At 54.3% G+C, this 21,486-nt stretch overlaps 2 protein-coding genes across 7 annotated transcripts in view; one reads left to right on the top strand and one right to left on the bottom strand.

Annotated features, from left to right (window-relative positions):
* Nucleotides 1–15,090, top strand: part of MYH7B (myosin heavy chain 7B) — a 31,870-nt gene extending 16,780 nt beyond the window's left edge. For both annotated transcript variants that reach the window (XM_080403762.1, XM_080403761.1), the window contains 24 exons: nucleotides 178–265; nucleotides 726–843; nucleotides 1,466–1,589; nucleotides 2,045–2,181; nucleotides 2,616–2,871; nucleotides 3,446–3,688; nucleotides 4,572–4,748; nucleotides 5,095–5,240; nucleotides 5,825–5,915; nucleotides 6,536–6,925; nucleotides 7,354–7,480; nucleotides 7,964–8,082; nucleotides 8,332–8,528; nucleotides 8,730–9,079; nucleotides 9,610–9,734; nucleotides 10,047–10,162; nucleotides 10,290–10,482; nucleotides 10,575–10,778; nucleotides 10,895–11,020; nucleotides 11,184–11,354; nucleotides 11,650–11,754; nucleotides 12,118–12,213; nucleotides 12,373–12,510; nucleotides 12,669–15,090. In XM_080403762.1, coding sequence (XP_080259888.1) covers nucleotides 178–265; nucleotides 726–843; nucleotides 1,466–1,589; nucleotides 2,045–2,181; nucleotides 2,616–2,871; nucleotides 3,446–3,688; nucleotides 4,572–4,748; nucleotides 5,095–5,240; nucleotides 5,825–5,915; nucleotides 6,536–6,925; nucleotides 7,354–7,480; nucleotides 7,964–8,082; nucleotides 8,332–8,528; nucleotides 8,730–9,079; nucleotides 9,610–9,734; nucleotides 10,047–10,162; nucleotides 10,290–10,482; nucleotides 10,575–10,778; nucleotides 10,895–11,020; nucleotides 11,184–11,354; nucleotides 11,650–11,754; nucleotides 12,118–12,213; nucleotides 12,373–12,510; nucleotides 12,669–12,677 — 3,846 coding nt within the window. In that variant the 3' untranslated portion in view covers nucleotides 12,678–15,090. The remainder of the gene's footprint in view (nucleotides 1–177; nucleotides 266–725; nucleotides 844–1,465; nucleotides 1,590–2,044; nucleotides 2,182–2,615; nucleotides 2,872–3,445; nucleotides 3,689–4,571; nucleotides 4,749–5,094; nucleotides 5,241–5,824; nucleotides 5,916–6,535; nucleotides 6,926–7,353; nucleotides 7,481–7,963; nucleotides 8,083–8,331; nucleotides 8,529–8,729; nucleotides 9,080–9,609; nucleotides 9,735–10,046; nucleotides 10,163–10,289; nucleotides 10,483–10,574; nucleotides 10,779–10,894; nucleotides 11,021–11,183; nucleotides 11,355–11,649; nucleotides 11,755–12,117; nucleotides 12,214–12,372; nucleotides 12,511–12,668) is intronic.
* The window catches only part of TRPC4AP (transient receptor potential cation channel subfamily C member 4 associated protein), a 38,705-nt gene continuing 30,947 nt past the window's right edge, over nucleotides 13,729–21,486 (bottom strand). For all 5 annotated transcript variants that reach the window (XM_080403775.1, XM_080403776.1, XM_080403778.1 and 2 more), the window contains 7 exons: nucleotides 21,177–21,260; nucleotides 20,760–20,850; nucleotides 20,258–20,398; nucleotides 18,315–18,423; nucleotides 17,988–18,100; nucleotides 17,524–17,730; nucleotides 13,729–15,787 (listed from right to left, as the gene is read on the bottom strand). In XM_080403775.1, coding sequence (XP_080259901.1) covers nucleotides 15,650–15,787; nucleotides 17,524–17,730; nucleotides 17,988–18,100; nucleotides 18,315–18,423; nucleotides 20,258–20,398; nucleotides 20,760–20,850; nucleotides 21,177–21,260 — 883 coding nt within the window. In that variant the 3' untranslated portion in view covers nucleotides 13,729–15,649. The remainder of the gene's footprint in view (nucleotides 15,788–17,523; nucleotides 17,731–17,987; nucleotides 18,101–18,314; nucleotides 18,424–20,257; nucleotides 20,399–20,759; nucleotides 20,851–21,176; nucleotides 21,261–21,486) is intronic.

Below are 21,486 nucleotides of genomic sequence, written 5' to 3'. Positions count from 1 at the left end.
CTGGGCAGCACAGCACAGAGAGCAGCCAAGCAGGAGGGAATTCCCCCTTTCTCACAGAGTGGTAAGGGGCGCTCAGTGTCTGCTCTCTCCCTGCCTGTGGGGGGAAGGGGCTGGAGACAGTGTTGTAGGGGAGCAGAGCTGTCACCTCATGCCTCATCCCCTGTGTCTGCCCTACAGGAGAATCTCAACAAGCTGATGACCAACCTGCGCTCCACTCAGCCCCACTTTGTCCGCTGCATCATCCCCAACGAGACAAAGACGCCAGGTATGCATGGACTGGGTCAGCGCCCTAGCAGCTCCCTTGGGTGACATCCACGTGTGGGAGCTGGCAGGGACTTTTGCACCTGCCTTCTCCCCGACACTTTTCTTGCAGCAGGTCTGCTGCCACGGGGACCTGGCCCCGTCTCAGTGTGGAAACCCCTGTGACCCATGCCAATCTCCTCTACTGGGGAAAATAAGTTTTGCCAGGCTCCTGGTTTGGCTGTACATTGATGGTTGGGCTGCCTCACACTTGTGTAGAACAGCAGACACGGATGAGTCTGTCAGGCTGGCTTCCACCATCCGAGGCTGAGGCTGCAGCACTGGTGCTCAGCATAGGCCTACAGGACAAGTTAACACCTGTGTTCAAAACCATGGCTGTTTCCAGAGTTCAGGCCTGTGCTGCAGCTCCATTTTCCCTGTCCTCTTGGGATGATTGCCTGCTACATCTTTGTTCTCACCCATAGGAGCCATGGATGCCTTCCTGGTGCTGCACCAGCTGCGCTGTAACGGTGTCCTTGAAGGCATCCGCATCTGCCGTAAGGGATTCCCCAACAGGATCCTCTATGCAGACTTCAAGCAGCGGTAACCCCCTTTTCTTCCCTGCCCATCAACCCACACGTGTTCTGAGGGGACACGGCCTGACCCTGGCTCTGACCTGCTCCCCACCTTGTGCAGGGCTGATCAGAACCACCACAATACGCCCAGTGCACGTACAGTTTGGGATAGCTCTGCTGCTGGCTCTCTGGTGCCAGGCGTGGATATTTTGGTGCCAGGTGTGATGAGACAGAAGGGCTGGTGATGATTGAGGTCTGAATGCAGGGCTGGTGTAGCTGGATGGGGGCAAGGTTCAAGTCCTCCCATCCTGGCTCAGATTTCTCTCTGCCCTTGGGATCCTTACCATTCTCCAGCTGCCCCCTCCACCCTGCTTGGCCTGAGCCTGACCAGGCATGGTGAGGCCAGTGGCCACCTCCTTCACAGTCTTCCTTGTGTTCAGGGACTAAGATCTGGCAGAGTTCCCTGATGTCTGCTCTGCAAAGAGCCCATATTGCACCCTGGAACTCCTGGGTCGTACATAGCTCCAGCCTGTGCTGCAGAGACGTGCTCCTGGGAGAACTGCCATGACTGGGGTGTGGGGATGATGGTGGAGCCATCGACGCTGTACTGGGGTTCTCTTGCATGCCCTCTGTGTGCTGTGTCCCTGCAGCTACCGTATCCTGAATCCAGCAGCTATTCCGGATGACAAGTTTGTGGACAGCAGAAAGGCCACAGAGAAGCTGCTGAGCTCCCTGGAGCTGGACCACTCGCAGTACAAATTTGGTCATACCAAGGTGAGACTAGGCAGCTGGTCCTTGGGAGGGAGACGTGTCCCCTCCTGTCTCCCTGCAGTCCCACTGTGCTCTGTGCCCAGCTTGCTGCCTGTGTGGCCACAGCCCTGCTGCAGTCCTGCACTCTGCAGGTTGCCTGTGGCCCTTGGAGGGAGGGCAGAGGAAGATGCAGGCTGGGAAGAAACAGGTCTGAGCAGAAGGTCACTGCTGCCTGACCTCACAGCACCTGACACAGCAGCTAGTGTCTGCTGGGGAATGCAGTGCTCAGGGCAGGGAGATCTGGTGCCCAGCTGTGCCTGCTGTGGGTGCACCTCCAGCCGGGGCAGCGTGGGGGTGTGTGCCCCTGCAGGGAGGGGACCAAAACCAGCAGAGTGTACCCCTGCTTTGGGCCGCATGTAGCGATGCTGAGCCTTCTGTCCTCTCTGCTGTTGACCCTGCTCTCACTCTCTTGCCTGCAGGTGTTTTTCAAGGCTGGTTTGCTGGGCTTGCTGGAAGAGATGCGAGATGAGCGTCTGGCCAAGATCCTGACCATGCTGCAGGCCAGAATCCGCGGGCACCTCATGCGCATCGAGTACCAGAGGATCATCAGCAGGAGGTAGAGCTGTGGGGGCAAGAGGCAGAACATTGTATGTCTCCTTGATCCTTCTGCACTTTTCAGTGTGTTTGACCTGTGGGACTTGCCTACGGCTGGCAGTGGTTGGGAAAGGCCAGAGGGATGGAGGCAGACCTGTAAGAGGTCTGGCGTAGCCCTGGCAGGGAGGGTCAGTGTATCTAGGTGGAGGGAGCCTTTGGTTTCCACTGGAAGAGTCCAGAGGGATGCAGAGCAAAGAGAGCTCAAAGCCAGGCCATGCCACCCATCCCATTACAGTGTGCAGACAATGTGCAGCCATTCGTTCAACATGCTGCCATTTGTCCCGCTGGGGAAGAATAGAGCCATGCCCAGGCCTACAAAAGCCAGGTCTCTGCTGCAGTGGTGATGGGACACAATGAATCTACACCCATGATGATGCTCTTCTTGTATCCCTCCAGGGAAGCCCTCTACACCATCCAGTGGAACATCCGGGCCTTCAATGCTGTCAAGAACTGGTCCTGGATGAAGCTGTTCTTCAAGATCAAGCCTTTACTCAAGTCTGCTCAAACTGAGAAGGAAATGTCCAACCTGAAGGAGGAGTTCCAGAAGCTGAAGGAGGCTCTGGAGAAGTCTGAGGCTAAGAGGAAGGAGCTGGAAGAGAAACAGGTCTCCATGATCCAGGAGAAGAATGACCTGGCTCTCCAGCTGCAGGCAGTGAGTGCCTCCCCTTCTCCCTGGATATTTAAGGACAGTGCAGGGTCCATGGGTAGAAGAAGGAGCAGGGTGTGCTAGGTGCCCCTTTCAGCCCCCCTGCAGTTCTGAGACCCCTCATTGCCACAACCTGTATGAAGTGCAGTGTTAGACTTGATGCAAACCTGAAGCAATGTCACAAACTTGCCACCTCAGGGCTGCTGTGGGAACTCATGCTCCCCTGGCTCTGGAAGGCGTGATCTCCTTCCAAGGGGGTGGGAGGGATGGCGATGTCTGCTCACCAAACTGGCTAATCTGTGCCGTTTCTGTGCCAGAAGTGTCAGTCCAGTGAGGAACTCCGGAAAGATTTAGTTGCTGCTAGCCTTTCAGCCCTGGTTAGTGTTAGTGGTTGTCCCATGGACCTTGAAAACGGGCAGTGACTAGAGCTGTGGGGTTTTTGTACACCTGAGCACCTTGAGTGTGCTCTGCCCCTTCCACAAGGAGAGCTTCAGCTCTGGGCCAGGAAAGCATGGCTGAGAGCCTGCTGGTATGTTCTTGAGGCGGTGGGTGACCACTGGTTCTCCTGTGCCTGTTGCAGGAGCAAGACAACCTGGCAGATGCAGAAGAACGCTGCGACCTGCTGATCAAGTCCAAGATTCAGCTGGAGGCCAAGGTGAAGGAGCTGACAGAGCGTCTGGAGGATGAGGAGGAGATGAACTCAGACCTCACCGCCAAGAGACGGAAGCTGGAGGATGAGTGTGCAGAGCTGAAGAAGGACATTGATGACCTAGAGATCACGCTGGCCAAGGTGGAGAAGGAGAAACATGCCACGGAGAACAAGGTAACTGACCCCCTGCGCAGAGTGCAGCCTCCTTGCCCTGGGGCCTCAGCGCTTGTGAGGGCACCAAAGAGAAACGTCAGAGACGAGGCTGCTGGTGCATGGGAGCTGGAACAGGGCAGAGGAAAAAGAGGTGTGGGAGAGAGCAGAACCTTCTGGTGTCCCGCCTCATTGCACAGGAGTGGTATGGGCAAGCAGTGCTGTGCAATGGCAAGTGACCTGGGGCACTGACAAACCACCTGGTGGAACCAGCCTGGCCAAGGGGAGAGGGGATGGATGCTGATGTGGTGCCAAGCTGTTGGAAGAAGGGTTTGTCGCAGTCAAGAAGACGCTCAATATGAGTTATGCATCTTGCTCAACTTTATCAGTTTCTAAGACTACTTATACAGAACCGATACACATGCATATTCGTAAAGCAGAAATAGAATTGGTTAGTAGTCTCTAAATGCGCGCGGTTCTCACACCCCTAATTATCATGACTGAAATAAGCATTCTATCCATGTAGCTAACTGTGTTGCTGTGCTTCAGCCTTGTAGGTTGTTACTCCCTATATTCCCATACCGGTCCCTATCTTTCTTGGCCCTGCACCTGCTTTCCCAGCAGCTGTAGCTTGTTACAGCCACAGCCTGTTGGCACAACATAATTACTTGGTCTCAGGATTCAAGAGTAGCTCAGGGCTACCTTTCTTGTTAACTTCAGCACAATTCTGATTACAGGCCTATTCTAATACCAGGCCTGGATTGTGCAGATCTTCAGAGATTCTAAAGCCACGCTTCTGCAGCCATTCTTCTGCACCAACCTGCTGTTGATAATGAGTCAGGCTGCTGATTTAGCTTTGCATCCCCTCTCTCTGAGATGTACTCAGTTTTTGACCTCACTGACCTAGGTGAAAAACCTGATTGAAGAGATGGCTGCTCTGGATGAGATCATTGCCAAGCTGACAAAGGAGAAGAAAGCACTGCAAGAGGCCCATCAGCAGGCCCTGGATGACTTGCAAGCTGAGGAAGACAAGGTCAACACACTGACCAAAGCCAAGGTCAAACTGGAGCAGCAAGTGGATGACGTGAGTCATAGGCCAATGATGGTGCAGTGAGAGAGGTTTGAGCCACAGCTCCAAGAGAGCCCAGAGGCTGTCCCTGATGGGATTTGGAGGGTGGGATCATTATCAGATCCCCATTTAATATGGCCAGTTGATGAATAACCCCATTGACAAACTGCCCCTGAACTGAGAGGTGATCTGGAGTACCTCACGGAGAGCAATCCTGGCTGAGGGAATGGGGCTGGAGAGCAACTAGGAAACAGCTCTAGCTCTCAGGGCTGGGAAATCTCCCACAGCAATGGGCATGGGGAAGGTTGGGGCTACAGAGGGTCCTTTCCCTCCCTATCCTGTCTCTCCCTTCGTTCTCCAGCTGGAAAGCTCTCTTGAACAAGAAAAAAAAGTCCGCATGGACCTGGAAAGAGCAAAGCGGAAGCTTGAAGGAGACCTGAAGTTGACACAAGAGTCTATAATGGATCTGGAGAATGACAAACAGCAGCTGGAGGAGAAACTCAAAAAGTGAGTGTGTGGTACGCGCCTGGGTGCCTGCTTACTCTGCCAGCCAGTGCCCACCTCTAAATCAAGTGGACGTGTGGCCTCTGCAGAGGCTGCTGGGATGTGATCACAGGCTGGCCTGATCAGTCCAGGCAAAATGAGGGCTTAGTTTTCCTGGGCACTGTGCGGAGATGCTGAGGAGCTTGTCAGCTGCACAGACTAATAGGTCAGGGCACTATAGACCTTTCTGTGTACATGAGGTTGGAGAGGAGAGACTTGCCTGGCAGGATCCTAGTGCAGAGCTGGGACCTCAGCTACAAGTACAGGCTTCAGCACTTACGTCCCATTCTTGTTGGGGAACTGGAGAACAACACCTCTAGGGAAAACCTCAGAGCCAGGCTGCCTGCCAGCTTGGCCACTCCACCCCCCCCTCAGAGCAGCCTTTGTGCTGCTTCTTACCCCTGCAGTTCCTTTCCTGTATGGGTTCGTTTTTCCTCTGGACCTGGGTGTTACAGTGCAAGGGAACAATCTTCCTCTGGCTTCAGGAGCCAGAGGGACTTGGCGGGACAGCGTTGGTTGACCAAAGGCTCTGCCTTCTTTCTGTACAGGAAAGACTTTGAAATGAGTCAACTGAATTCAAGGATTGAAGATGGGCAAGTGACTGAGGCCCAGCTGCAGAAGAAGATCAAGGAGCTCCAGGTATGCTGGGAAGAACTGTTCCTACAGCCCAGGGGTCCTAAATTTCCATCAGATGTAAGGTACTGGGGAATCTGCAGGGGCCAGTCCCTCTCTGAGCACAGGGACATCTTGGCAGAAGAGTGACGAAAAAAGCTGGGGCTGTTAGCAGAAGCAAAGCCCTCTGCCAAAATGTCATGGACTGAAAGTTAAAGTATGAACTGTTGAGGTGAATGCTAGCACCAGCATGAGGAACAGCTTCTAGGAGGTAGTTCTCTGTCCAGACTAAAACCTTAAATCCAGTGCCCAATCTCTGAAGATCCAGATCTAGTGTGTTGAGCTTCTTCCTGTCAGAGACAAGCCCCCATGTTCAGGCTGTTTGTGTGAAGGTTCCCACTGAAAAGAAGCTCCTGTCAGCTGGGATCCTGATGGCTGGGTACACAGGAGAGCAGGAGCTCTGCAAAACACCCTACCAAGCAGCATCAGGCGTGCCTGCCTCCAAAAATCCTCACACAGCATTTGCTCCAGACTGGCGGCTTGTTGCTCCCTAGCATCAGAGGAGACACCTTGCTCCACTGCGGAGAGCAAAGATGCTGGAGCTTCAGCCAGTGCTTGGAGTATCTGCCTTATTCTGTCTCTGCCAGGCCCGCATCGAGGAGCTGGAGGAGGAGCTGGAGGCTGAGCGTGCCGCCAGAGCCAAGGTGGAGAAGCAGCGGGCAGAAGTGTCACGGGAGCTGGAGGAGCTGAGCGAGCGGCTGGAGGAGGCTGGTGGGGCAACGGCCACGCAGCTGGAGATGAACAAGAAGCGGGAAGCAGAATTCCTGAAGCTGCGGCGGGACCTGGAGGAGGCAACCCTGCAGCATGAGTCCACGGCTGCCGCTCTGCGGAAGAAGCACGCAGACAGCGTGGCGGAGCTGAGCGAGCAGATCGACAATCTGCAGCGTGTCAAGCAGAAGCTGGAGAAGGAGAAGAGTGAGATGAAGATGGAGGTGGATGACCTGTCATCCAACATTGAATACCTCACCAAGAACAAGGTGGGCACTGGTTCTGTACGGGGCAGGTTCATCTCTTCCGTGTACATCAGTGCCACTGGTTGCAGTGTGTCCAGCGCAGCCACGTCCGTGGGATGTTGTCCTACGTAGCTCTTTGCCATGGCCAAGTCCCTCTGTTTCACTAGGTATAGCTTGTCCCTATGTCACTGTGGCGGTGCTTGGGGGATGCTTTGCTTGTCCTAGTCAAGTCTGGAGGATCTGGGAAGGCGTTTCCTGGGAGACTGACTGCAGAGAGTCCCTGTTAGCTTAGCAGAGACACGAGAGCTCTGGCAGGCTCCTGCTCTCTGCCTTGTGTGCGCATGGGATCAGCTGTGGTGGCCCAAGGCGATGCAGTTGCTGAGCACTTTCTGGGAGAACGGTGCTGCCTGGCCAGAGCTGGGTCTCACCCAGGCTTTGCTCGGTGTGTGCAGGCCAATGCCGAGAAGCTGTGCCGCACCTATGAGGACCAGCTGAGCGAGGCCAAGTCCAAAGTGGACGAGCTGCAGCGACAGCTGACCGACGTGAGCACGCAGCGGGCCAGGCTGCAGACCGAGAACGGTAGGTGAGGGTGGCAGCCGGGGGACACATGGCTGCCCTGGGGCTGGTCTTGCACTGGGGCATCTGACGGGGGGGGGGTGGGTGGGGGGTGGGTGGGGCGGTGCTGTGGTTTGGCCAGGCACTGTCCTCTTCCTCCCAAGGGCAAAATGAAGATAGCAGGAGCTCCATCTGGAGTGGAGTGGGATGTCTGTGTTGTGCCTCCCCCAGGCCTTGCTTGGCAAGGAGGAGGACCTCTGGTGATGCTAGTTGTGCTGGGGGATGTGCTGCGATCTCAGGCATCAGAAGGGGGGTCCCTAGCTGGCACGCTTTGCCTTTAGCTGCTTGCCCCTCTGCCCGTGGGCCCCAGCTTGCCTGGGTGGGGGAACAGCTGGGGCTGCTGGAGGTCTCCATGCAGCTGAAGGCCGCAGGCTCTGGGGAGTGCGAGCTAACGTGGATTGCAGCTCTTGGCCCCAAAGTAGCTGTTTTGGTTCTGTTTGAACCCAGGGGAGCTTAGTCGGCTGCTGGAGGAGAAGGAATCCTTCATCAACCAGCTGAGCCGTGGCAAGACCTCGTTCACACAGAACATCGAGGAACTCAAGAGGCAGCTGGAGGAAGAGACCAAGGTGAGGCTTCAGGCCATGGCTGATCTGAGTGACACAGATCTTAGGGAATGGGGCATGTGTCCCAGTGTGACAGTGGCCCAGATTCTTGGACTGGGAAGGTGAGATATACCCTGCACGCAGGAGCCCCAAGGGCAAGTCTTAACCTGGGAAAAACAGGAGTTTCCTCCCACTGCCCCCAGTCCCGCTGCCGTGGCCAGTGTCCTGGCGCCTGGCACCAGCTGTTCCTCTCACAAGCTCTCTCTTCCTCAGAGCAAAAACGCCTTGGCCCATGCCCTGCAAGCCTCCCGGCACGACTGTGACCTGCTGCGGGAGCAGTACGAGGAGGAGGTGGAGGCCAAGAGTGAGCTCCAGAGGAACTTGTCCAAGGCCAATGCAGAAGTGGCCCAGTGGAGAACCAAGTATGAGACGGATGCCATCCAGAGGACAGAGGAGCTGGAGGAAGCCAAGTAAGTCTCCTGGCAGAAGTTGGTTCCTTGCAGGTGGCAAGTTTCTGTTCAATGATGGGGCTTTCCCAGACGCTGGGGTGAGACTGCACCCTCCTGCCCGGGTTTGAGGCTGTTTGGGCAGGCTGTGGCCTCCCCTCCTCGGAGCAGTGGGGTGGGATGGCGCTTGGGCTGGGAGCACTCACCCCTCGATGCCATCGGCAGGAAGAAGCTGGCCATCCGGCTGCAGGAGGCGGAGGAGGCAGTGGAGGCCGCCCACGCCAAGTGCTCATCACTGGAGAAGACCAAGCATCGGCTGCAGACAGAGATTGAGGACCTCTCGGTGGACCTGGAGCGCGCCAACTCCGCCTGCGCTGCCCTGGACAAGAAGCAGCGCAATTTTGACAGGATCCTGGCTGAGTGGAAGCAGAAGTATGAGGAGACCCAGGCGGAGCTGGAGGCGTCGCAGAAGGAGTCGCGCAGCCTGAGCACAGAACTCTTCAAGCTCAAGAATGCCTACGAGGAGTCCTTGGACAACCTGGAGACCCTCAAGAGGGAGAACAAGAACCTGCAGGGTAGGACTGGGCTGAAGCTCACCTCCTGCACTCTGCCCAGACTCCTGCTCTCACAGGCAGCCTCCGGCTCCCCTGTCCTCAGCCACGGGGTGGGGTGGGGGTCCCTTGGAGGCAGGAAGCAGACCTTGCTGCTCAGACAAGGCTGGCCCATCTCTCGGAGGGACGCAGCAGCCCAGCCAGGAAGCTGGGATGTGTCCTGCCCTCTCGCTGGGGCACCCTGGGCAGACAGGCGGTGTCACTTGGCTCTTGTTTCCAAATGGTGTGTGATTTGCTGCCGACAGTGCCGTGGCTGTGGCTGACACTGGCTTGGGGGTGTTGCTCTCGGACAAGCAGGTCTCCGTGGGTCTCTGTGCCTGTCCCACGCTCTGTTCTTCACTCAGACTGCAGAATTGTCCCCATGCACAACCTCAGCTGCTCTCCAAGGGGCTGAGGGGACAACAGCCAAGCCTGGGCAGGGGGATGGGGAGGTCACCTGACAGGACCGGCCCCACAGACTTGTTCCTGACCAAATGCCCTTCTGTTCCTGCCAGAGGAAATTGCCGATCTGACCGACCAAATCAGTCTCAGCGGCAAAACCATCCATGAGCTGGAGAAGCTGAAGAAAGCCCTGGAGAGTGAGAAGAGCGATATCCAAGCAGCTCTGGAGGAGGCTGAGGTTGGTCCTTGTTCCCCACTGATGCCTGGATGTTCCTGCTGCCCTCAAGAGCCACTGGCCCACCCTGCAGCTCTGGCTGGGTGCTGCTGGAGCAGGAACCCACACCGTGCTGGCAGGGTGACAGTCCTGAGTGTGGCTGCAACCCCTGGGCAACCTCGCTCATGGGGGTCGTGCAGCCACAGCAGGGCACTGGGGTGGCTCCACCTGCCCTGCTCCCCGTAGCTCTGGGCTGGGGGGCAAGGCCAGGCTGGGGTGGGTGGCTGGGGAGATCCCCCCCAGGGGCTGCCTTCCCACAGCTGCCACTGTCTCTAGGGGGCCCTGGAGCATGAGGAGAGCAAGACCCTGCGCATCCAGCTGGAGCTGAACCAGATCAAGGCTGATGTGGACAGGAAGCTGGCGGAGAAGGACGAGGAGTTTGAGAACCTGAGGTGTGCGCTGAGAAGGGACAGGCTGGGCCACCACTGTGGGGGCAGAGCTGGCACCGTGGCCCTGACAGGGCTGCCCTGGACTGGGAGTCCTCGGGCGGACAGGGCTGATGCATCGTCTCTCCTGCAGGCGCAACCACCAGCGCGCCATGGACTCCATGCAGGCCACGCTGGATGCAGAAGCCCGGGCTAAGAATGAGGCCGTCCGGCTGAGGAAGAAGATGGAGGGAGACCTGAACGAGATGGAGATCCAGCTGAGCCACGCCAACCGTCAGGCTGCCGAGTTCCAGAAACTGGGTCGCCAGCTCCAGGCCCAGATCAAGGTTGGGCGGCTGCGGGTGGGGCAGATCCAGCACTGTCCCTGCTGCCAGCCCTGGCTCCCTGCTGTCCCCACTGACCCCTTGCTGCCTGGCAGGACCTGCAAATCGAGTTGGATGACACTCAGCGCCACAACGACGACCTGAAGGAGCAGGCGGCTGCCCTGGAGCGCCGCAACAACCTGCTGCTGGCGGAGGTGGAGGAGCTGCGGGCAGCGCTGGAGCAGGCGGAGAGGAGCAGGAAGCTGGCGGAGCAGGAGCTGCTGGAGGCCACCGAGAGGGTCAACCTGCTCCACTCCCAGGTGAGTGACCACCATGTCCAGTGTCTCTGCTGGCCCTGGAGAGCCAGGAGCATGGCTGGTAGTGGGGTCACAGTGAACAGCTGGTTCCTGTGACACTGGACCCGCTCTGTCCGCAGAACACGGGCCTGATCAACCAGAAGAAGAAGCTGGAGACAGACATCTCACAGCTGAGCAGTGAAGTGGAGGATGCAGTGCAGGAGTGCCGCAACGCTGAGGAGAAGGCGAAGAAGGCTATCACAGATGTGAGTGTGGTGTGGGCTGCGCTGTATGGTTCAGCAAGCGTGCCCAGCACCCGGGGGCGGGGGGGAGTGGGAGGATAGGGTCTCAGAACTTCTTCGTTGAGCCCCTGTGTCTGGCAGGGCTGCCTGGCCTTGTGGTGATGCCTCTGTGCTCTCGATCTTGCAGGCTGCCATGATGGCAGAGGAGTTGAAGAAGGAGCAGGACACGAGTGCCCACCTGGAGCGGATGAAGAAGAACATGGAGCAGACCATCAAGGACCTGCAGATGCGCCTGGACGAAGCGGAGCAGATTGCTCTCAAGGGGGGCAAGAAGCAGATCCAGAAGCTGGAGGCCAGGGTGAGGAGGCAGGGGCAGACCCCTGGCTGTCCCCCCAGGAGCTGGCTCCTGGTGCTGCCCTAGCCCCCGTGGCACCAGGCTTTGGGGCCCCGTCCCTCTGGGGCCAGGCTGTGTCACGGGGGGACCGTGGGGCAGTGAGGGACAGTCCCGGAGGATCTGCAAGCCTGGGCCTGGCTCCCAGCATTTGCTTGGAGTGGCTTAGCCTCTGCTGTGGCTTCTCTGGGCTGGGAAGGTGGCCTCAGCTGGGGCTGGGGCCAGGGAGCAGAGCACCGAGCTGGCCTTTACCCACCTGCAGGTGCGGGAGCTGGAAGGAGAGCTGGATACGGAGCAGAAGAAGATGGCTGAAGCCCAGAAGGGCATTCGCAAGTACGAGCGGAGGATCAAGGAACTGAGCTACCAGGTACAGCAGCACCCGTCACAGCCGCAGCCCCGCGGGCCCTGGCCCAGCTCCCCCTGCGCTCAGCCTCTTGCATTACCCAGTAACCCCCATGGCAAGCCTGGTGCAGCCCAGCCCCCGCTTGTCCCGGGCTCTGCGGGGACCAGCAAGGGCAGGACAGGCTTCTCCCTGCCACAACGCCCCCCCTGCTCTGTGTCCTTCTGCCCGTTCCCAGCACCTCCTGAGCTGGGTGCTGGGACACCAAGGGGGCACCAGGGGACTGGGTTGGTGCTGTGTGTGTGTGGCGGGCTCCAGCAGCACTGGGACTCTTGGATGAAGGTATCGGGGTCTGCTGGGGTCCTGCTAACGGAGCTGGGGCACTTGCAGGCTGAGGAAGACCGGAAGAACCTGACACGGATGCAGGACCTGATCGACAAGCTGCAGAGCAAGGTCAAGAGCTACAAGCGCCAGTTTGAGGAGGCGGTAAGTGCCTGTCCCCACTGCTGCCCTGCTGGGGACGAGGACAGGGTGGCCCTTCCCCGGGGCTGCGTGTGACGGCTTCAAGGGGCCGTGGGGCTGACACGGGGAGCCCGCAGCCTGGTGTCCCGGCTGCGCCCCACGCGCCCGCCTTTCCCCGTGCAGGAGCAGCAGGCCAACTCCAACCTGGTGAAGTACCGCAAGGTGCAGCACGAGCTGGACGATGCGGAGGAGCGTGCCGACATCGCCGAGACGCAGGTCAACAAGCTGCGCGCCCGCACCAGGGAGGTCATCGCCTCCAAGGTAAGCCCACCCAGCCGCGGGAGCCAGAGGGACGGCTGCAGGGGCGCAGCCTGCCCCGCACTCCGTGGCGCTGCCATCCTCACCAGGACGAAGGGTGGCAGAGCGCTCCCTGCGCCGGGCCCAGGCTCTCACCGCAGCCCTTCTGGTTTTTTTGCCAGCACGAGTAGTAGCTGCCCTGCCCCGTCTCGGCTGCCCGCCGTAGGTTGGAGGCAAACGGCTGCAACAGCCGCTGCCAGCTTTGCACCGCGTGAATAAACGTGAATAATCTGCCAGGACTCGCTCCGCTCTGTCTGCAGAGGGTAACCAGGGCCCGGCCTCTGCGGCGGGGGCCGGGGGGGCAAGCCGGGCTCTGGGGAGAGAGCTTGAAGCCAGGCAGGGGCAGGAGGGGGGCTGCCGCAGCTTGCTCCAGGCTTTAGGAAAAAAGCCTTTTCCTCCCCCTCCCCCCAAAACACCGCGCCCCCGCAGCTGGAGGGGAGCAGCACAGCCCTCACCCCTCCGCTGCTCCTGGGGGAGCACCAAGAGCCCGGACCGCGGGGCGAGGGGCGGTGGCAAAGGGACGGCAAAGAAAGACACCTCCACTCGTTTCTTTAAAATAGATTTCTTTAATAGTTTCCATTTAATACGTTTGCAGTTAGTAAATTGGCATTAATCTGGGCAGCACGAACCTCAGCAATCCACGGGGACAGTGCAGACTTCCAGAAGTATTTGTTAGCGACAGGGGTCCCGCCTCAGCCCCCCTCCCGGCGCGCAGCTGCTGCAACCTCTGCCCAAGCCAGCGAGCTCTGCCCAGCGCCTTCCTCCCCTGCTCTCCATAAATAAGACAAAACAAGGACGAAGGACGGAGCTGTCTGGTCCCTCTCAAAATGAGATTCTTGAGGCATCTGGCGTGGACAGACGAGCCCACGGGACTGTGGTCCCCAGTTAAAATTTGCCTCTGCACACTCGCGCTCTTCCCCTGGCGCCCAGCGCGCTCCCGCCGTAGTTTCTCTGCGCCCTGCGCCAGCCCAGCCGCCTCCAGCGGGCCGGGGTACAGGAGTGACCCCACTCCCACGGGGGACCCCCACGGCCAGAAGGCGGCTGCGCTCAGCCCCACGCAGCTGTGCCCCACAGCCGGCCCCTAACTGTACCTTGCACAGACACGGGATGTGAGTGAGATCTGCGGTTGATAGCAGCAATCACTGGATGCACCAATTAACTAGACTATGGAAAAGGTATCCCTTAACTTAAAAGCTTTTTAATTTGAAGCATTTATTTTAAGTGTACATCTATTACAGTTAAGAAGAAGCAAAGATACACCAAAAACACAAATACCCAAGAACAAAAAAAGTACAGGTGAGAAAGAAATTAGCTCCAGGGAGGTAGGGGGCAGGGTGAGGGTGACCTGATGAAGAACAGAGAGTTGCAGCTGCCCCAGCACAGAGCTCCCCGACACAAGGGCTGCGACCAGGGTAACCTTACTGGAGCGGGGCAGAGGCTGCTCAGGGGATTCAGCCCCCCAGGGCTCCTGCAAGGCTCCAGGTTTATGCACAAGCTCAGCAGCTCTGACCACCCTGCAAGCAAAGTACTGACTGCAAGTCCAGAGCAGGACAAAGTGTGAGATAAGCGAGAGGGGTGACCTTCAGAGAGCAAGTCCTGCACCTGGGGCTGGAAGCCTCATGCACTCATCCAGGCCCCAGCGCAGGGAGCCTCAGAGGGGGTTTCATTCTGCTGGCAATGATTAGAGACAAAACGCTACAGCTCTGGGACATCCTCGCCACCAGTCCCTCTCCAGAGCCTGGACAGAGCTGAAAGTCAAGTCATCTCATCAAATAAGTTAAGAAAATTTAAAAAAATGCAGATGCATGTTTCAAAGAAAACTGGTTTCTTTTAGCTGGAGCTGCAAGACTTTTTTTTTTTTTTTTTTTAACTTAAATGCAGTGGCTCAGGACTTCAGGCTGTATTTAATTCCTAGGAATCTGACTGTCTTGGAGCAATACAATTAACACTGGTGAGCAGGCAGGGCACGTGCAGGTTTGGCAATCAGCACTGCCAAAACCAGATTCCCCCTTTCCCAACATACCCTACAAAGTTACTTTCACCCAGGAGTGTTTATTCCCAGCATTTAACACATTCTGATTAAAATAGATTCAGGAAAAAACTGACATCTCCAGTAAATATTGCACTTCAAGATTAATGTGTGTGTTGATATTAAGGACTGAAAGCAGAGACTGACATAAGACTTCCAGGCATAGCAGGTTAGCATCAAGAGCAATGGTCCTGAAAAGGATTTTAAAACCAGATTAGTTACCCAAGAAGGGACAAGCTGCAAGTTTACAAAAATTAGTACATTTTAATGCTAGCGCTCTGTGAAAAAGCCAACCCCTGTTGCAATTCCACCACTGCCGAAATGTCTCTGTTCTCCGCAGCATTGTAAAACACCTTCAGGTGGGAAGGATCTGCAGGAAAGACAGCAGGAGCAGAGGTTCTCTCCTAACGCACAAACAGACAAGATTTAGTACCAAATGATCCAAAAGTAGATGGTAAAGAGGTGACTGGAGCTAGGGCTCTCAGGAATTAAAACCACACACACACACACACACACACACACACACTCACACTCTAGCCAACCCTAAACCCCTGATTCCAAACCCCAACAGAACAGTTACACCTGAAGGGAGTCCTCGTGGTGGCTCTGCACATGGCTGGTGTGTCAGGGTCCCAGTCAGACTGGCTCCTTGGACCTCACTTTGGAGGGCAATTTCTGTGCTTTTTGACTTGCTAATTCTGGTATCCGTGAAAGAGAGCCACAATTAAATTGGCACATACAGAGTATCCTCATCTGTCAGCAAAAACATCTCTGACCAGCCGTGCTGGACTAGAAGAGAGGAAAAAATAAAGAGGCTGGTTTTTGCAGGTGATTATTTTTATCCCAGAACAACTGGAAGATACATCCCTGAATGTGCTGCCCAGTGAGCTTTCAAAGTCTCATCCGTTACACATCAGAGATGGGGACCGGGAGGGGGCTGGGGTTTTGACAATGCAGTAACGCTCCACGGTTCCAAGCTGCACACGCACACACACACTACACAGCGTATCCCTGAAAATCCACGGGCTGCGAGGTACCCTCCAAGCGCTGTCCATCAGAAGCCAGAGCGAAGAATTACTCCTCAGAAAAGTCTCTGTCAATGTCCATATATGCCTCGTCGATGTAGCTAACTATGGCACAGGGGGATGTCCGGTCTGGACTGAGCAGTATAGATACAGTCTCTTTCCAGTAGGTAAAACTAATACAAGAGCTCTGTGGGAAGAGAAGAGGCTGGTTAGCACGGTCCACAGGCACCAACACGCAGCAGAAGACACACCCCAAAGGCATTCAGAGGAGGGAACTGAAAATTGCTTCCTATTCAGCCCGGCTTCCCCAACGACGCAGTTTAACACCTCCGATTCACCGTTCAGCCCGCCCTCCCTGGGGCACGGAGCAGAAGGGCTGGGTGCTGGACCACCTGCACCTTCCACGACCAGCCTTCCACGATCCAGCTACAGGCAGGGACTCCCAGCACCCGTGGGTACGACAGCCCTGCTAAGAGCAGCGCGGGGTGACCAGCACCCCGGCAAGCCTGTGCGGGGCAGCAGGCAGGGCTGCCTGCCAGCAGGGCACACACACAAGCCCAAACTTCTTCTTCGCTGTCTGATCCAAACACAAACTGGGACACTGCGGTGCTGCAGACCAAGCCAGTGCTGGCAGCAGCTCCCACTCCTGGGGAAGACACAAAGACACCGCACCCTCCCTGCTCGCACCCCTCCTCCATCATTCTCTTAAGGCCGAAAGGCCTCTCCGGCAGCCCTACACCACATCACGTATTACTCAAAGCCATTACGCACCAGACAACTATTCAATTCCACCCCACGAGTGGCCCAAGACACAATAAGCACTGCAGCGTGTGCACAGCACAACACAACCTTGACACGCAGCAGTGGCCAAGAGCTTTGGCCTTGGCAGCGTCTCCCCTCCACCGCCCGGCAGCCCAGCGCACTGTGGGCGCATCAACCCACGGCACGAAAGCTGCGACACAGCGCCCGGCTGCTGCAGGGCTCGCACCACCCTGCTGCTCCCCGGGTCCAGCTGGCCCAGTCCAGCACTGACCCAAGCAGGCAGAGTGCTGGGCTAGACGAGGCTGAGAAAAACGTTACAAGCCTGCACCGTTCAGTGCAGCTTCTTCCTCCATCATGCCCCTTTCTGGGAATCGAAGCCCCCTATTCTATTTTAACTACTTCCAAAGCCGTAATACTGCTCCTCTTCAGGTACCTCGTCTACAGCAGGCTGCCTGCCCTGCGCTCAAACCACAGCCGCGGGGCTGTGCACTGCAGCGTACGGGCACACCAAAGAAGGGCTTTTCCATAAACACGTTAAAAACCTGTTAAAGCTGCCACCTAGCCACTAAAAAGCCAAGGAAGAAACCTGTGCAACCTCACTTCAGCCTTCTACAGCCTATACAAGGGAGGTGCCTTCTCGTCATGGGTCACTTCTTTATCTTGCCAGAGCCCAAGGCAGACCAGCTCCGGAGTGGAAACTTGCAGGCTGCTTTGCACAGGCAGCTGCCTTTCCCCTAGCAGCTACATCAGATACTTTTCCTACGGTTTGCCACACACCAGGAAGAGAGGGAACAGTCTGGTTAAGGTGCTAACTAGTCTGGGAGTTGGATTCTGTCCTGCCTCTACACCCCTGTGCAGGGTTGGCCATCACCAGCCCTGTCCCTCACACCCACTCAGCATCGGCAAGTCTCACTTCTGTGCACCAGAGCCAAGACTTAAGGTCTTGTCTGCAAGGAATCCCAGCTACCTTGTAGTAGCGTGACTGCTTGTAGAAGGGACCGTTACTGGGTGAGATGGTGTGAAAAACACTACAGAAAGTTACACTGGGGGCACAACTTGCTTCCTTCATTCCTTTCGCAACCTCTCACCTTCCCATTTTGGTCAGGTGACTAGTAGATATTGCTATGATGGAATTCTTGCTATGGTAAGAGGTTCACATACATTTTCTAAGCAGGTGCTGTCTTTATCCTTGTTGAGGTAATGCTGTTGCCAGAATCGCAGGAGACTGTGGAAGTTGTTCAGGATGAAGCCTGGGTATTTTTCTGTATATTCCATCTGTTGCAAAGTGCGCAGGTAAAAAGGTAGCTTTTCTTTCCTTCGGGCCAGCATTAGGATAACTAAACTTGTGTTCAAACAGCTGACATTTTCCTAAAAGTAAAAATGACTCTAGGTCAAAAAAAAGAAAAACCAAAAACAACAAAAAAAAGCCCAAATCAAGACATCTGTTGTACACGTCCTTACAAAATGTGCTTGTGGTAAGCATGCAGTGGAGGTGCTCCTACACGTACCAAGAAAGAAGGGACGCAGGTCTCCTCAAGATAAGCCCCATTGCTCCCCGCTCCCAGCCCAGTTCATCACTACACAGTATCAGCAAGGTAACTGCAAAGTTACCGTCAGCTCCTTACCTGTGTAAGGGTCTGTACATGAATAATATTAATGAGACGGAAAAGAAAGGACATTCTCATGGACATCTGGGACATATATGATAACAGGCGGCACTCTGACAGGACTTCTGCGACTGCAGCAAGAGGAAAAAGACAATCATCAGGTGCTTAAAGTTCAGATGCATCGGTCCAAGTAATACAGCAGTGAGAATTGGTGCTCAGACTGCAGCAACAAACCTGCAGGGTGGCATTTCCCCGTTTAAACCCAACATTTTCAAATCCCAGGCTTAAGATAACCACTCTCACCACAAACACCACCACCCCCAACCCTCACTTCTTATTCTTTACCTTTAGCATCAGACTGATTCTCAAATCGGTCCAGGGACAGTGTAATGCAGCGAACAAGCATGTTTGAGTCAACCAACGAACTGTTGATCTGATTTAAAAATATCTGGAACTAAAGAGAAATATTTTTCAGTGTTGCATTAAAAAACAAACCAAAAAATTCATCCTACATGAACACTCACAAATGAGGTCTGACCGAACAGCATTTCATACCCTTTTCAGAAAGGGTATGACCAAGAAGTGTACTGAATCAATTACTCTGTTGGCGCAAGGGGAACCCAAGTAGGAAGAGCTATAAGCAGGGTTTGGCAAGTAGGGCAACCGTTAGCGTTCTCCAGATTTTCGACACGGAAAGAGTACAATTCTTGAAGGTTATTGGAGAAACCGCACCTTGAATTCTGAGCACGAGCACCTAAAACATGCATTTCACCAGCATAAGGCTTCACAGATGTGGACAATTTCCCCTTCCCTTCAGAAACAGAAGTTTGGTTCTGCATACCAACACACTCAGGGTCAGGGGAGGTTTAGACTGGATATTAGGAAAAAATTCTGCACCAAAACCAGTGGCCAAGCACTGGCACGGGCTGCCCAGGGAGGTGGTGGAGTCCCCACCCCTGGGGGTGTTTAAAACACGCGCCGATGCGGTGCCTGGGGACATGGGTCAGCAGTGGGCTTGGCAGTGCTGGGGTAACGGCTGGACTCGATGATCTCAAAGGTCTTTTCTAACCTGAACGATTCTGTAATTCTACGATTACTTTTATGTTATCTCTAACAAGCATAAGAGGAGAGAGATATACACTCCCAGCCCTGCCTCATCCAATCCAAGCCAACACTGGCACTGAGGGCTGACCAAAGGATCCCTGGAGCAAGTACCTTAAAAACATTATGGAACAGAAAAAATGCCAAAGCCCCGGCACCACTAAAATCTCTTTTGAAGCTGTTTCACTTCAATGAGACCAAGATTTTATACACTATTTGTTCTGAAAGAGGGAGACAAGACAGCATGGCTGCTGGCCTCTGTAGCTCCTCCAGTTCTGTTTTTCTACACTTATTTTGTACAAGCAGACAGTGCCAGGGACTAATACAGTGAGGGAATCATACAGAATGAGAGTTACAAAAGTTATAGATCAATAAATGGGAAGTGCACACAAAGTATAAAAATGGATTCTCTAGAACGTGTGACTTCATTTACCAGAAAACAACCTGAAATTAAATACATCTTTCATTAAATACATCTCTGCTTCTATTCTCCCAAGGTCTGGCAGATCTAACAGCAATCAGGGAGAACTTACAGTAACATAAGCAAGAGTATAAGGTCATTCAAAACCTACCCAGCAGTTGATGCTATATACAGAAAGTGCACAAGAGCATGAAACCACTCTGCGTAGAGTGCTGCCCATTCCTGATCTACATATGCAACTAAGTTTTACAGGTAATTGCATCAGCCATGACTTCTTAAAATGTTTGCAAGTTCAAACAGCATCAAAGGTAAGATAGGTCTTTACGCAGTAGCAAATATTAATGAATATTTTAAATTACCTCCATGAAGACATCCCTCACCCCCTCCAGCTCCAGTAAGATTTTTTGGAGCCTGTCTCAATGTGCACAACTACAGCTTAACCCAAGCCCCAGTTGACTTCACAGGAAATGTTCTACCATTTTTGAGCCCTGACCTTCGACCTGCCTAATCACATAACAGGGCAATGTTTTCTGAACAGCTCAGCGCTTGCTGACTCAGAACAGCTGGGAGCACTTCTGAAAACACGAGTGTATGCAGCAACATACATGCTTGTGAAAAGACTTTGGCAGCTCACTCCTCAGTCTGTACCGTGCACCAAGCTCAATAATCACACCAAAATCAGCAAATGAATCAGAGTTTTAGTGCTATGTTTGGTTATAAGAGAATGTAATTTGACCCACTGGGGACAGCTTTTACAAATATTTACCTTCTCATCTGTGTTGATGTACTTGTTGAACCTCTTGAACGCATCAATATTGAATTTCATCAGTTCTCCCAGAAGGTCAAAGTAACTCTGAAGCACATCTCGTGACTTGCACTCACTATCAACAATGCAGTAGAGAATATGCTGGCAAGGGAGGAAAACATGTTATTGCCACAGTTTAACCCAAGCCAGCCGACAGCATAGACTGATCTAATCACAATTTCAAGCATTTATCTGCAGGTTTAGTTCTTAGATGACAGAACTGAAGACAATGATTCAGATGTGTCTTCTGATAAATTAACTTCCCAGTGATGCCGGCTCTACAACTGACCACCCCACACCTGGTTGCCACAAGCAGAATTCACAAATACTTCTCAAAAATTGCCCTACTCCCAGTGAATATTTAATACGGCATTTTTACCCCCTTTTGAATTCATTACAGATAAATCCTTTTGGATTGCTATGGAGACACATTACAGAGGAAGTCTGACATATACTTCATTACCTCCAGGAGTCCTCTCTTTAGCAGGAACATCTGGTCTGCATAGGAGGTGGTGCCTCGCAGAAAACTTTCAACTGCCCTTGCCTGCCAAAACCTGAGAAATAGAAGAAATGAGGTTTTAATTTTGGAACAAGGGGAGTATTTTATCGCAACTATAATTTAAATCAAATTTTGTCATCTGCTTCCTTCAATCTGAGTATGTTGATCCTGTAGAAAAATCACTGACTGTAGAGAGTCTGAGGTCCAATGCAGGCTTTGGCATTCTCCCTCACCTGCACTACCATGATAGCCAGTGCAACAAAGCCAGATCTTTTCACAGTTTACGATTTTCAATTATTTTCAACCGCTAGAAGCTGTATGAAAACAAACCAACTTCCCAATCAATTCAAAAAGGCATGTTACAGCGCAAAGTGAACCCACCTGAAGGAGGATTCAGCTGGTTCCTTCTTCATGACCTGAAGCAGTCTGGTCAACAAACCTCTTTTCCCATCACAGACAAGACTCCTAAAGCACATGAAGAAATTACAGCATGAGTGGAAGGGCTGGCAAGCACTGTAACCTTGTAGAACACCAAATCCAGCCTCTTCTCCAGAGCTTTTAATGATCAAAATCCCAGCATTAAATATACAGTACAAACATATTCATTAACTTTTATTACTAGTTCTACCAGTGGAAGAACTCCTGCCTGCCTTTGGTAAACATCTGCAATACCTGCAACATGACTTCCAAA

Source organism: Falco punctatus (assembly GCF_963210335.1).
Source record: "Falco punctatus genome assembly, chromosome: 10".
Classification (NCBI taxonomy): Eukaryota; Metazoa; Chordata; class Aves; order Falconiformes; family Falconidae; genus Falco; species Falco punctatus.
This window is presented reverse-complemented; position numbering and strand designations above follow the sequence as displayed.